Below are 13,679 nucleotides of genomic sequence, written 5' to 3'. Positions count from 1 at the left end.
CCTCTCAGGAACCCAGTGACAGGGACCTAGCAAGAGCCTACCTTCATCATCTACCATCATGTGAGAGACAGGCCTATATGAGGATTGCTGACAGCCCAGCTCTCCCTCCCCTTCTTCATTCTCTCTCTCTGTCTGTCTGTCTGTCTGTCTCTCTCTCTCTCTATCCCCCCCAACATGTTCCTGACTCTGATCTCTACCCTCCCTCTTCCTTTCTGCCCCCCCACACTTTCTCTGCCTCTACCTCTTCCCTGCTGCATGCCCCTTCCCAAAAAACTTTCTTTAGAGTAGGCCTGTGGCACTGTGTGACTGTTCACACAATGTGGGACTCCTCATCATGGACCTGCCCAAGGGCTCCCTCCTGTTACATTATACCTCATTGTAAAACACAACCAGAGTCATTTAGGTTATGTCTATGAATGTGCGTGTGTGTATGTGTATACACATGCATGTGTACTGTCAGGCTTGCAAGTATATACTAGATAGGATAGTGTGTATTTTATGTACTAGCTGGGATGATGTATATATCAGAAACTGTTCGCATGTGTGTAGACAGCAGATTTCCCCTCACCCTAGTACAGGAGAAGGTTGTGTTTGTGACCCTGGAGGGCACACCACTGTCTATGGTTAGCCCACTGAGGCCAACCAATATGGTAGGCACATCACTGTCTCTGGTTGGCCCACTGAGGCCGACTATTATGGCGGCTTTGCTCATGGCTGACATGTACGGCATTCCTAGTGGCCCTTCTCTATAAAGACCCTTCATCCATGGGTCCAGAAAACAAGACAGCATTCATAGGCTACTGCCAAAGTTCCAAGTTCCTGGCTGCCCTCCTCAGCTCCAGGACACATTACATTCTTTTGCATCAGGAACAAGTCAAGCTAGGATCCTGCCAGCACTGGGCCTTTCCCAGATTGGAGACCCTGCATTTACTGACCTCCACCCGCTTCCACCTTCAGATGCAAATGAGTAGAGAAGATTTTCAATGCCCACTTGAGTCAATGTGAGGGGCCACCTGCTGTCTAGCACTGCACAGCTGTCTGTTTCCAGCACAGGTGCCAGTCAGGCCCTCAGGACCTCTGGATTTACTCTCTGAGCCAGCCGCCCTCTCCCCATCAAGCAGAACCTGACTTTGGGAAAAGCGGTCACTGAGACAGAACTTCAAAGACTGGAGATAGAGGGGCATTCGGCTGCAGCTCAGCGAGGGGAGGCCCTTCTGTCAGCTTAGCTGAAGCTTGGCTCACAGTGAGGATCACAGCTACTGCGAGCTCTCCTTTATTCTGTGTTCTGCACCTCATAGGCTGCTATTGTGCTGGGGCTCCTGTGTCGGTAGTATGGGCCCCAGTCGGCATGCTCCCGAATGGTTCTCTGTTCATCGCTGTCGGGGATGCCATAGCTGATGAGCGTCTCGTTTGAGGCCCGGGTGATGATGATCTGTGGGATGACACTTCTCTTCTTGCTTGACCTTTGCTTTGTGTCAGGTTTGTCTAGAGGGGAGAAAACATCCATCCGTTTAGTGGGTGTGTGGAAACCTCTTCCACAAGCCAGTGTTAGCTCACAGTAAAGGGATCAGATTCACGGCCAGCACGAAAAACAAAACAAGCAAGCAAACAAAAAACTGTGCCTGACTCAGCCTCGCCGCTCAGAGGGTCAGGCTATGAGCACTGGATATACTTTTGTGAGGAAGAGGCAGAGACGACTCTGCATTTCATGAACTGCAGGACGGCTTCAGGCGGACAGGTGCAGGACACTGCATCCTTTTGAGTCTTTACTACAGACAAGCTAGGATCCCACCAGTCCTGAAGCCTCTCGGCTCTTCAACTTAACAGTTACTTCTCACACTGGTCCTTTCCCAAACTCGGGGGCCAACTATACATCTTCAGGAATAAATGAGGAGAGAATTTCTTAAAAGATACTTATTTATCTTATGAATCAGGAATGCTCTATCTTGTGTACACATGCATGTGAGAAGGGGGCATCAGATCCCATTGCAGATGGTTGTGAGCCACTGTGGTTGCTGGGAATTGAACTCAGGGCCTCTGGAAGAGCAGCCAGTGCTCAATCTCTGGGCCATCTCAGAGAATTTAAAAGTCACAGGAAGAGTTGAAGTGTCTGCCTGAGTCGCAGCCGAGCGGCTGCCTGTTGTCTGGTACTGCACACACAGCAGGCTGGTTTCAATGCAGATGCTGGTCAGAGTTTCCTGACCTCCTAATCACCCCCTGAGCCAGCCAACCGCCCTCTCCCCATCACGCTAGAAGAAAGTGAGTCTGCCTCTGAAATTAGGTGGTTTTTTTTTTTTTCAAAATTGTGAATGTGTGTGTAGGGATTCACATAAGTGAAAAACCAGCTGTGGGAGTCGGCTCTCTCACGACCTGGGGACTGGAGACCTAACTCTCCCCTCCCACTATGTGGGTGGGGACTGGAGACCTAACTCTCCCCTCCCACTGTGTGGGTGGGGACTGGAGGCCTAACTCTCCCCTCCTGCCGCATGGGAACTGGAGACCTAGTTTAGCCCCTGAGGCTTGGAAGCAAGTGTCTTTTCTCTCTGAGCCAAACACCCAGTGATAACCTTTGCTGAGTGAACCTATGTGCCAGGTGTCTTGAGCCCTAGAATAATAGGAAATGCTGGGCATGGTGGCAAAAGCTTCTAAGTCCATCACTCAGGAGACAGGAGACAGTGGATCTCTATGAGTCTGAGACAACCTGGTCTACATTGTTAGGTCCAGGCTGACCAAGACTACACAGTGAGGCACTACCTCAAGACAACACATAAAAACAAAACAAAACAGAAAACCTAGGAGATAAAAGCACACAACTTCTCACAAGGGTTCCCAGGACTGTTTGTTTTACAGAAACAGCCACAGCGTGGTTAAGCCACCTAAAGGAAGTTTTGGGTAGCAGGGAAAGGCTGGTATCCAGGCCCTGTGGCAGAGTTTCTCTACCTTTGATGCTTCGTTAGATCTTCATGTTACTTAATGTGCTGAGATAGTTTCTCATATACCCCAGCTGACCTTAAACTCAGTGTACAGCCGAGGATGGCCTTGAACCTGTGATCATCTGTCTTCTCTATCTTCTGGAGCTGGGGTTACAGGAAGGTGACTGCATGGCTTATGTGGTACTGAGCATCCAACCCAGAGTGTCTTGTATGTCAGACAACCATTGTACCAACTAAGCAAATTCATCTTAACCCCTGCCAAATTACCCGTGGCCTCCACCAGGCAGCAGTGCCCTTCCTGGTTCTTTTTAATCATTCAGCCCAGAACTGCATTTCATCATACTTAGCACCATCAATCTCAGATTGTCAGGTCTGCTATTCCCATCAACCATAAAGGGTGCGTAGCGAAACGTGTTAAGACAATTTAGAAGTTTATGAGTCCTTGTAATGAAAAAGGGGGCTGGAGAGTTGGCTAAGAGGTTAAGAGCACTGGCTGCTCTTTCAGAGGTCCTGAATTCAATTCCCAGCAACCACATGGTGGCTCACAACCATCTGTAATGGGATCTGATGCCCTCTTCTGTCTTGCAGGTGTTCATGCAGACAGAGCACTCATACACATAAAGTACACAAATAAATAAATATTCTTTTTTTTTTTTTGGTTCTTTTTTTTTCGGAGCTGGGGACCGAACCCAGGGCCTTGCGCTTCCTAGGTAAGCGCTCTATCACTGAGCTAAATCCCCAGCCCCTATAAATATTCTTTTAAAAAAATAAATAAAAATGACGACCAGGCATGCTGGCACCCTCCTGTAACCCCAGCACTTGGGAAGCAGAGGCAGGTGATTATCTGTCAGTTCGAATAGAAGCCTGCCTGGTTTATATCGTGAGTTACAGGACAGGAGGGGATAGGTACAGAGATCCTGCCTCAAAAAGACAAAAACAAATAAAACAAAAACCAAAACCCCTACTAATTAAAAAAAGATATATGTTCAGCCAAAGGTTGTGGTGCACACCTTTTCCAAGGAAACCTGAGGAAGCAAAGGCGGGCAGATCTCTGTCAGCTCAAGGCCATCTTGGTGCACACGGAGAGTTCCAGGCCAGCCAGGGTATATAGTGAGATCCTGTCTCAAAATACTGACTGGTGCCAAGGCATACCGAGCACACGTGAGGTCCTCAACTCCCACCACACAAACTCAGATAAACAAACAGCTGGGGCTGGAGAGATGGCTCAGTGGTTAGAGCACTGACTGCTCTTCCAGAGGTCATGAGTTCAATTCCCAGCAACCACATGGTGGCTCACGACCATCTGTAAAGAGATCCGATGCCCTCTTCTGGTGTATCTGAAGACAGCTACAGTGTACTTATATATAATAAGTGAATAAATCTTTAAAAAAAAAAAACAGCTGGGGGTAGCCTCTGCCTTTAATCCCAGCCCCTGGGAGGAAGGAAAGAGGGTCTCAGTTCCAAAACACCCTTGTCTACACAGAGTTTCAGGCCAGCCAGAGAAACATAGTAAGGCCCTGTATCAACCAACCAACCAATCAGATTGGACATGGAGAGTCCAGCAGGTTGAATTGGAGCCTTCCCCTATTAAACTGTTTGTGGTACTGGATGGTCAGAGACTCACAGCTGGACAACATGCAGAGAGTGAGAGACCGGAACTCTCCAGTACTAGACAGGACATCTCTGTCAAATCCCTCCCCTCAAGGCTCAGAAATGTTGATCCTATGCCTAGCTGCAGTTCCCGTCCTCAGTGTGGTCCACTCCATCGGATGTACATAGATTATTTTTCTTTTTTTGGTTCTTTTTTTCGGAGCTGGGGACCGAACCCAGGGCCTTGCGCTTCCTAGGTAAGCGCTCTACCACTGAGCTAAATCCCCAGCCCCCGATTATTTCTAATTTTTATATATTTCTGTGGCAATTGTTTTTCTCGCCTCTCATGCGTGTGTGTGTGTGCATACATGCGTGTTACTTTTTTCTCATTTGCTCTCACAAATGCCTGACACAATTTAGGGAGGGTTTATTCTGTCTCTCGGTTAAGAGGAAGCAGTCCATCATATCCGGAAGGGTCTGGCCACCAGAGCATGAGGCCGTCGTGCACGCAGTACCAGCACTCATATGTACAATGAGTCCTATGTAGTTAACCCTCTCTAGGCACTTCCTCACATCCGGGCACAGAGTTTAGTCTCCTAGGTGGTTCCGTTCCTTTCGGGTGGACAGTATGAACCACCACAGCTTTGCTGGACAGAAGCAGAACCCCAGGAAAAACAGTTTTCAAGTTGTGGTAAACAGCGAATTAGCTGGAAGAAGGGGACTTGGTGGCACACATGCCTATAACCTCCCTCTCGGCCAGCCCGACGTGCCTGAGAGACCCGTCCTCTATGCTGGACTGCATGCAGAGACTACATACAGGCTACTACGCTTACAGTCTTGGATTCAGTCTCCAGCAAATATCAGCTTATGTTTCTGCCAGAAGACCATACAGAGAGCCATGTGTGGTAGCTAAGGGAGCTGGACACGAACATCTTTCCTTTTTCTGTGGGGTTTTGTTTCACCAGGCAGAGTTTCTCTGCCTCCCAAGTGCTGGGGTTAAAATTGTCCAACTTAATATAAGAAATTTGAGGCTAGCCTGGGATACACCAGACTTTGATACCTTTCAGAAAACAAGAGTATACACTAAGAAAATCACTCTCTGTTGTTAACTTACAAAACACTCTATCCATTTTAGTTTAATGCTTTTGTGGTTTGTTCTGTGGCATTTTTCTTCCTTGAGATGGCTTCATGTAGCTGAGGCTGGCCTGGAGCCCATAATTTTCCTGCCTTAGCCCCTCCAGAGCTGGGATTATGGGTAAGAGTTTCCATGCTTGGCTCTTTCAAATTTCAGTTTCTTTTTAAAAAAAATTTTTTAATGTTATGTACATGCATGTTTTGTTTGCATGTATGTGTTACCTTGTACCTGTGGAGATCAGAAGAGGGCATCAGACCCACAAGAACTAGGGTTACAGATGTTTGTAAGCCATCATGTGGGTGATGAGATTCAAACTTAGTTCATCTGTCTGGTAGCACAGAGCAGCCAGAGAGTGCTCTTAACCACCCAGCCATCTCTCCAGCCCTTACTTTCCTTTTTAAAAGATGTTGGTGTGTGTGTGTGTGTGTGTGTGTGTGTGTGTGTGTGTGTGTGTGTGTGTGTTTTCTCTGAATGCAGGTATGTCTGTGCCAAGGTACATCAGTTCTCTCATGCCACATGGTGGGCTCTGGGAATCAAATCCAGGCCTTTACCCCTTGAGCCATCTTGCTAGCCACTAATTTTCAGTTTCTCCATTCAAATGGTCGTAAATTTTTTTCTTTTTTTTTTCTTTTTCGGAGCTGGGGACTGAACCCAGGGCCTTGCACTTACTAGGCAAGCGCTCTACCACTGAGCTAAATCCCCAACCCCAGGTCGTAAATTTTTTTTACGTTGGTTTACAGGTTTGGAAATCAGAGGACAGCTTGTGACAGTCGGTCCTTTCTCCTACCATGTGGGTTACTGGAATTGAGTTCTCAGGCGTGGCAGTGACTGTGGCCTAACATGCTGAGTGCTCTTGTCAACTCTGGTTGCTCCATTTTAGAGCCCAACCCCTCGTGCTGACCCTTGAATGCAGTTCCTCATCAAATTATGTTTGCTCTTACTTCATAACTGTAATTTTGCTGTTATGAATCATGTTAATGACTGACATGCATAATATCTGAAAGGGTCACTTGACTTAACTGCTTTGGACACACGTGCTGTGTTTGGTGGGACACCATCTCAACACTCAGGAGGCAAAGGCAAGCAGATCCCTGAAATCCCACTGTGGAGGCAACCCTGTCCGACAGAGGGGAAGGGAGGGAGAAGCATATGCATCACTTTTCTCTGGTATTTCATTTTTTCTTTGTTTTGTTTTTTTATGTCAATGTTGAGACTTAAGGGCTTTGCATGTGCTAGCAAATATTCTACCACTGAGTTATATCCTAACCACTAGGGTGATCTACCTTATCTGTCCAGCTGTCCGTCCGTCCGTCCATCCATCCATCTATCGAGTTGTGGAGACAAGGTCTTAACTATGTAGTAGTCTGTCTAGAACTCAAGGTTCTCCTCTCAGCCTCCTGAATGCTGGGAATACAGACAAAATAACTCAGGGTTCTTCATACACAATTCCTGCACTATTTATTTAATTTTCGAGACGGGGGTCTTGCTGTGTGGCCTAGAACCTGTTTCCGTCCTCCTGTCTGGTACCTGCGTGTCCTCACTGTGCCTCCCTGGTGCTGGGCATTCATCTCAGAGCCCCATGAAGGCTGGGCACACACCTTACTTTTGAGCCACAGTACCACCCTAAACTACTTTGTTACTGCATAATAAGTTACTCCCAAGTCAGCGGCTCTTATCAGTATCCATACTCATGTTCTCTCCGTCTTGGTGCCCCAGGAGCTCAGGCCGACCTTGGCTAGGCTTCTACTCGGGGCCTGAGGCTACCTTCTCATGTGCAGGCTGAAGATCAGGGTTTCTTTGTTGCTCAAGTACTGAAGTCCCTTTTCCCTGATGGCTATGCTCAGGGGTTGTCGGGGCTTCCAGAGGCCTGTAACCTCTCTGCCTGTGACTTTTTTTGGGGGAGGAGTGTTTTGAAATAGGTTTCTGCTCTGTAGCTCTATCTGGCTTAGAACTCAGATCTTCCTGCTTTAGCACCAAGAATGCTGGAATTACAGGTGGGCACCACCACACCCCGCTTGCCTGTAGCTTTAGAAGCATTCTAAATTGTATTGTTTGCACCTGTGACGGGGGCCACACAGCAGTGCTGCAGGTATGGAGGACAGAGGACTTTTTTTTTTTTTTTTTTGGTTCTTTTTTTTCGGAGCTGGGGACCGAACCCAGGGCCTTGCGCTTCCTAGGTTCTACCGCTGAGCTAAATCCCCAACCCCGACAGAGGACTTTTTGTTATTTTCTTTCTTCCCCTGTGTGGGGTAGTCTGGCTTGGCACCAAGCACCTCTACCCATCCTCCCACCTCTGCCTCTGACTTTAAAGGCTTCCGTGGTTAGGCTGGGTAGACCCAGATAATCTCTGTTCTGCTTAGGTTAATGTTGACTGAAACCTAGTCACAGCAACGACCCCTCTTCCTTTGAGGTAGTCCTACCCTACTCAAGGAGAGATCACACGGCTGCTCAACAGAGGATAGGAATTGGGAGATTGTACCACATTATCAAACCACCTTCAAGAAGGATAGGTGCTTCTACTGGCGGCAGAGACAGAGATGGGGGGCGGGGGATACTTCTACAATGTCTCAGAAGACCCGATCATGTCTGATCTGATAGTATTTGAGAGGATTCTCTGGCCTCTCAGATATGTTGTTTTTACTGTTTTTTTTTTTTTTGAGATAATTCCATTATGTGGCCTGGGCTGGTGTGAAGCTTGAGATCTGTCTGTGTCAGCATGGAGAGCGCTGGAATTAGAGGCTTGAGCCACGGAGCCTGACTGTCAGTGACTTTTCACTGTTTTGAGTTTTATAGTGGTTGTAGTTTTTGGATAGTTTTTTTTTGTAGTATGTGTGTGCATTTTGTTTTGTTTGAGACAGTGTCTCTATAGTCACAGCTGGCCTGGAACTCAAGAGATTCCTCCTGCCTTTGTCCCATAACTGCCCCCATAAAGTGTGATCACAGCCTTCAACGACTCCTAGTCGATCCCTTTCTCTCATTCAAGGCTTAGAAAGGTGCTCCTCTCTGAGAAATAAAATTCAATTAGCTGAACTGGTGGTTTTCCCTCTTCTGCCTCCCGAGTCCTGGGATTACAGGTGTGCAGCACCAGGGATGGTTCCAACGGGAATGGAACCCAAGGCCCTGTGCTACAAACTCAACCTCCCTTTTTGTTTTCTGACACAAGTTTTCCCTACGTAGCTCTGGCTGGCCTGGAACTCCCTATTTACACCAGGCTAGCCTCAAGCTCATCAATGATCCACCTGCCTCTTGCCTCCTGAGTCCTGGGATTAAAGGTATACTATCAAGCCATACCCAACCCCCACTTAAATTTCTTGTTTAATTTTATGTGTGGTTATTTTGCCCGGGTGCATGTCTGCGGAAGCCAGAAAGGATATGGGATCCCCTGGAACTGGAATTATAAATACAAGAGGCTATGAATTCAGGACTTCTTGAAGAGTGGTCTGTGCTTTTAACCACTGAGGCCTCTCCCAGCTTACCCCTAAACACTTCTTATATTCACTCTTACTCTTGTGGAAATACCATGTATGGCCAAGAGGCTACATGCATACCTCCTTTAAAGTATCAATTCTCCGAACAGAACTTATATGACCCTGCCCTTTTCTGCTGGTGTTTTGTATCAGCGTTACTGTACACTTACCACAGGCAGGCACACACACTATAATTGGACTAGAATAATTAAAACTATAATGTTTTACAACTTTAAATTTTATTTTTTAAAATACTCATAAATTCAGACAGTTGCAAAACTGCAAGAGGCCCCTTGCGCCCCTCACGGTTCCCCAATGGTGGCATCTTACATTGGGACAGTGTCAATCCAGGGAACTGACATTGCCCAGTGAGTGCACAGGCACTGCCCATCTATGCACAGGGAGCAAGCACTTCCAGCTGCATAGCACACTGGCCTCTTCCACCAGAGACCCCTTCCTGATGCCCGCTTTGGTCACACCCATTCTCCCTGTTCCTTTAACCCTAATACCTGGCAATCAGTCTGTCCTCCACCTCCCTGATTCTGTCATCTGGAGAAGGATCCTAGGGAGTCACACAGAAGGTGAGACGTTGGGGGTCGCTACTCTTTACTCAGAGTATTTAGCTTTTGCTTTTTGCTGGTGCTGGAGGTAGAACCCAGGGCCTTCAGCATGCTAGGCATCTGCTCTGCCACTGAGCTACGGCACGGTCCACAATCAATTTTCCATATTATCATCTAATATCCAAACTGACTGTGGAGATGGCCCAGCTCAGGTCTTCATTCTCTGGTTCATTTATAAAAATCCCCTCCTTTTCTTTTCTTTTTTTTTTTAAAGATTTATTTATTATTTATATGAATACACACCAGAAGAGGGCATCAGATCTCATTACGGATGGTTGTGAGCCACCATGTGGTTGCTGGGAATTGAACTCTCGACCACTGGAAGAACAGTCAGTGCTCTTAACCGCTGAGCCATCTCTCCAGCCCCTCCCCTCCTTTTCTTTTTTTTTTTTTTTTTTTTGCTTCTTTTTTTCGGAGCTGGGGACCGAACCCAGGGCCTTGCGCTTCCTAGGTAAGCGCTCTACCATTGAGCTAAATCCCCAGCCCCCCTCCTTTTCTTAAAGTATATGTATGTATCCGATTATGAATTTGTGCATGAATGCAGTGCCCACAGAAGCCACACACAAGATGGTATCTGGTTTCTTGGAACTGCAAATTAAAGGTGGTATTGAGCCACCTAATATGGGTACTCAGGACTGAACACAGGTCTCCTGGAAGAGCAGTGTGAGCTTTAACCACTGAGCCATCTGTCCAACTCCTTTTATGTGTTTTATGTGCTGAAGAAATTGAGTCATGTGGTGGCATAGAACTCTCAACATTGTAGAATAGGCTGGTTGTAAATCTGTGGTGTCCTAATCTCTCTGTATATATCTGTGGGATTTTCAATGTAAAAATTCCTTAAGCATATAGATACAGATGTATAAAATAACATACCCCATCTACATCTACAAGCTGCCATGATACCTTTTTGAAAAAAACAAAACAAAACAGGGTTTTAATCTGTACCTCAAGCTTCTTGAATTGCATGACCCTTCTGAGTTCGGGGATTATAGGGGTTCTCTGGACGTGATAGGTAAATTTCCTCTCCACGCCACTCTTCTTTACCCCTTGATCTGAATATTAATGATGTGTAACATCTAGCTCCAATCCTTGCAGCTTAAAACAACTCGTTTTTCATTGCTGTGGGTCAGGAGCTCAGGACAGGATTGCTATGGTCTCCACCTGAGGCCCTTTGGTAGGCGCAGCTGGATTACTTCTAGGCTGTCCTCTGAAGACTCATATAGGCTGATAGCAACAGGCTGGGAAGCCTCTAAGGCCAGAGCCTGCAATCACCCAATGGTCGATCAATGGTCCAGCCCAGGGTGCCCAACTATGGTACAACCCAGAGCCTCAGAGCCTCAGAGGTGGGCAACCATGGGTCAGTTTGTGTTTTGCATGGGCGTGCTTGCGTGCGTATGTATCATGTGCATATCTGGGGTCCACAGAGGTCAGAAGAAAGCACTGGTTCCCCTGGAACTAGAGTTACAAACGGTTGTGAACCACCAAATGCATGTTGGGAACTGAACCCATGCCCTCTTTAAGAGTAGCAAGTGTTCTTAACTGCTGAGTCAACTCTCCAGGGTATCATGTGGCCCAGGCTGGATTTGAACAGGCCATGTAATGACAGCTCCCCCTGAACTCATACTCCTCCTGTCTCAAGTGTGAAGAGTCCAGGCATGTGCTACCACGCCTGATTTACGCGGTGCTGGTGAAGGAGCCCACACCTTTGTGCTTCTTGTATGGGAGACACTCTTCCCAGGGCTTTGAAAACACAGAGTCTCATAGTGTTGCCCAGGCTTGGCTCACATGATCCTCCTGCCTCAGGCTCCTGGGTAGCTGGCACTATAACTCCATCCCAACCTGTTCAGTTTTAGAGTCATTTCCAAAGGGACATGAGAGCTAATGGCTGTAACCCCAGTACTTAGGGAGCTGCAGCCAAAGGACCGTAAGTCTTCCAAGGCTTTCGTACAAAGGGTATGGACATTAACACCTGGCTTCCCTCTGAGGCTCCCTCCAGGGTCCCGTGTGTCAGTGGCTTTGCTCTGGGACTGCTGTGCCTCTCTGCCATCCTTTCTTGGCATGGTCTCCCTTGGTTTTCTCTTCATGTTCTGCTTTCCTCCTGATGTGACGCTGTGTGACAGGTGTCACAGGTGGCCTTCGAATGGGCGCGTCCTTGCTGGCAAAGGCCTTGTCTACCCTCATACCTTATGGCTCCTCCGGCACTTCGTAAACTTGCAGAGCTGAACCCACCTTAGAGAGGCTGGGCAGATGAAGCCTACCTCAGAAAGATTCCCTTGCCAATAGCAAGCAAGGCCCCAAGTCTCTTAAGAGCCAGCATGGCCTTGCGTGCCTGCGATGCTACAGCCTTCCAGATCCCGTGGCACTGTGAGGAAGGCATTCCAGAGGTTGACGGTGGCACAGTGGAGCACAGTCCTTGATGCAGGTGCCATGCTGTGCAGTAGCCACGGTGGTCACCATCTCTGACCCTTCTTTGGTGAGACATCAAACCACAAGGTGACAAAATCTTGGGTTGGCTTTTCTGGAATCAGCTCAAAGCACCCCGAGGGACAAGTATCACATAACACCCCTCCCTAGGTCTGCAGCCTCTGAGGTAGCCCTCTAGCCTCCAGTGAGGGGCTCCTAAGCGGCAAGGTCAGACCTCTTCCCCAATCCAGCAGTGGATTTCAAACTGCCTCCTGCTGTGCAGGGTCCACCTCCGATCCTTCTGCTGCGTCTCTGGATTCCACCAGATTACAGCAGTGAGCTTGGGGCAGGTCCTAGGGTTCTGCTTTTCATACAGGCCTCCATTGTGGAAGCAAGAAAGACAAAGCAGACAGTTCCTGACACCTTCCTTGTTTTAAACTTGGAACAGTTCTATTTTCGACAATGGGGAGACACAGTGTCAGAAGGCCCTGTAAGTAGGTTTCCTTCTGTTTTTTCCATCTCTTCACCAATTCCACACCAAGGGCACGGCCATACCAAGCTACTGTAAAATGAAGAAATATGCCAAACGTCTGCCTCAAGGAAAAGTGAAATCGGCAGCAACTTCTGGTGTCTGCCAAATGCGAGATGTGAAAGGAAGTATTTCTGTCCCATTCATGTTCTTTCTACCTGAGAAGCTCTCCCAACTTTGTGCCCAGGCCGAGGGAGACCAAGCCCTCCGCTCAGGAGTCACCCGAGGTTCTGCTCCAAGCTGTAACATGTTGTTGGGATCACTGTGGGACCAGAGAGCACCCTACTATTACCCTCTTTAGGGGACACTGTATGTATCACTCAAGTTTCTTCTTACATTTTTGTTTCCTTCTGAAACAGGGTCTCCATATACACAAGATGCCCTCGAAACCCGGGTTATAGCCTAGACTGGCATCAAGGGCAATAGCTCGCCTGTGCTCTCGCTCACCTTACTGCACCAAGACTATGCATAGTCACCTCCTGATTCATTCTTACACATGGGACCCAACCCTGATGTCTCTCCGCGTCTGGTCTCCTTGGGTCTCCTACCTTCAGAGGAAGACGAAGGCCTTGAGTGCTTGGATGTCTTTGACCCGAACATCATGCTTTCGGCAGGCTGAGACTCCTTGTCAGACTGCTTGGTCTCCTTCTCCATTACTTTCTCCTTAGCCTTTGTAACTAAAGTGGTAGTGATCTTCTTTTCCTCCTCAACTGAAACATACGGATAACCCGTTAGACCTACAGCCCGAGGACGCAGAGGACCGGCCTCGTCGCCAGGCGGCGCCCTTTACCTTTCTTCTCTCCGGGTTTGCTTTTCGACTGGCCCATAGGTGACCCCGCCGCCCCAGTAGGGCGGCCTCGGGGCCCAGTAACCCGACCGTCTCACAAAACCCACACTCCGCTCCGGGAGCTCATTACCATGGCAACCGCGTGCCGCGCGAGAAGCGCCCAGGCCCCGCCCAAGGCCCGGGGCCGTCTTCTCGCGAGAGCAGGCCGCGCGACC

The 13,679-nt window shown here is 48.2% G+C and overlaps 1 protein-coding gene across 2 annotated transcripts; it reads right to left on the bottom strand.

The window, feature by feature from the left end:
- Positions 1 to 1,245: 1,245 nt before the first annotated feature.
- Positions 1,246 to 13,633, bottom strand: Spata33 (spermatogenesis associated 33). 2 transcript variants are annotated; one of them, XR_015643337.1, is made up of 4 exons: positions 13,468 to 13,633; positions 13,226 to 13,387; positions 6,942 to 7,062; positions 1,258 to 1,485 (listed from the first exon to the last, which is right to left on the bottom strand). XR_015643337.1 is itself a non-coding variant. In NM_001106195.1 (3 exons), the coding sequence occupies exons 1-3, from the start codon at positions 13,502 to 13,504 to the stop codon at positions 1,274 to 1,276; spliced, it is 411 nt and encodes a 136-aa protein (NP_001099665.1). In that variant the 5' UTR covers positions 13,505 to 13,624; the 3' UTR covers positions 1,246 to 1,273. The 2 variants fall into 2 exon arrangements, 1 of the variants encoding a protein (NP_001099665.1); NM_001106195.1 differs by lacking the exon at positions 6,942 to 7,062 and having other exon boundaries at positions 1,246 to 1,485; positions 13,468 to 13,624.
- Between the last annotated feature and the right edge of the window lie 46 nt (positions 13,634 to 13,679).

This window comes from Rattus norvegicus, chromosome 19, assembly GCF_021556685.1.
Source record: "Rattus norvegicus strain SHRSP/BbbUtx chromosome 19, alternate assembly SHRSP_T2T, whole genome shotgun sequence".
Taxonomy (NCBI): Eukaryota; Metazoa; Chordata; class Mammalia; order Rodentia; family Muridae; genus Rattus; species Rattus norvegicus.
The sequence above is the reverse complement of the archived record's forward strand: the minus strand, read 5'-3'. Positions and strand labels throughout refer to the sequence as shown.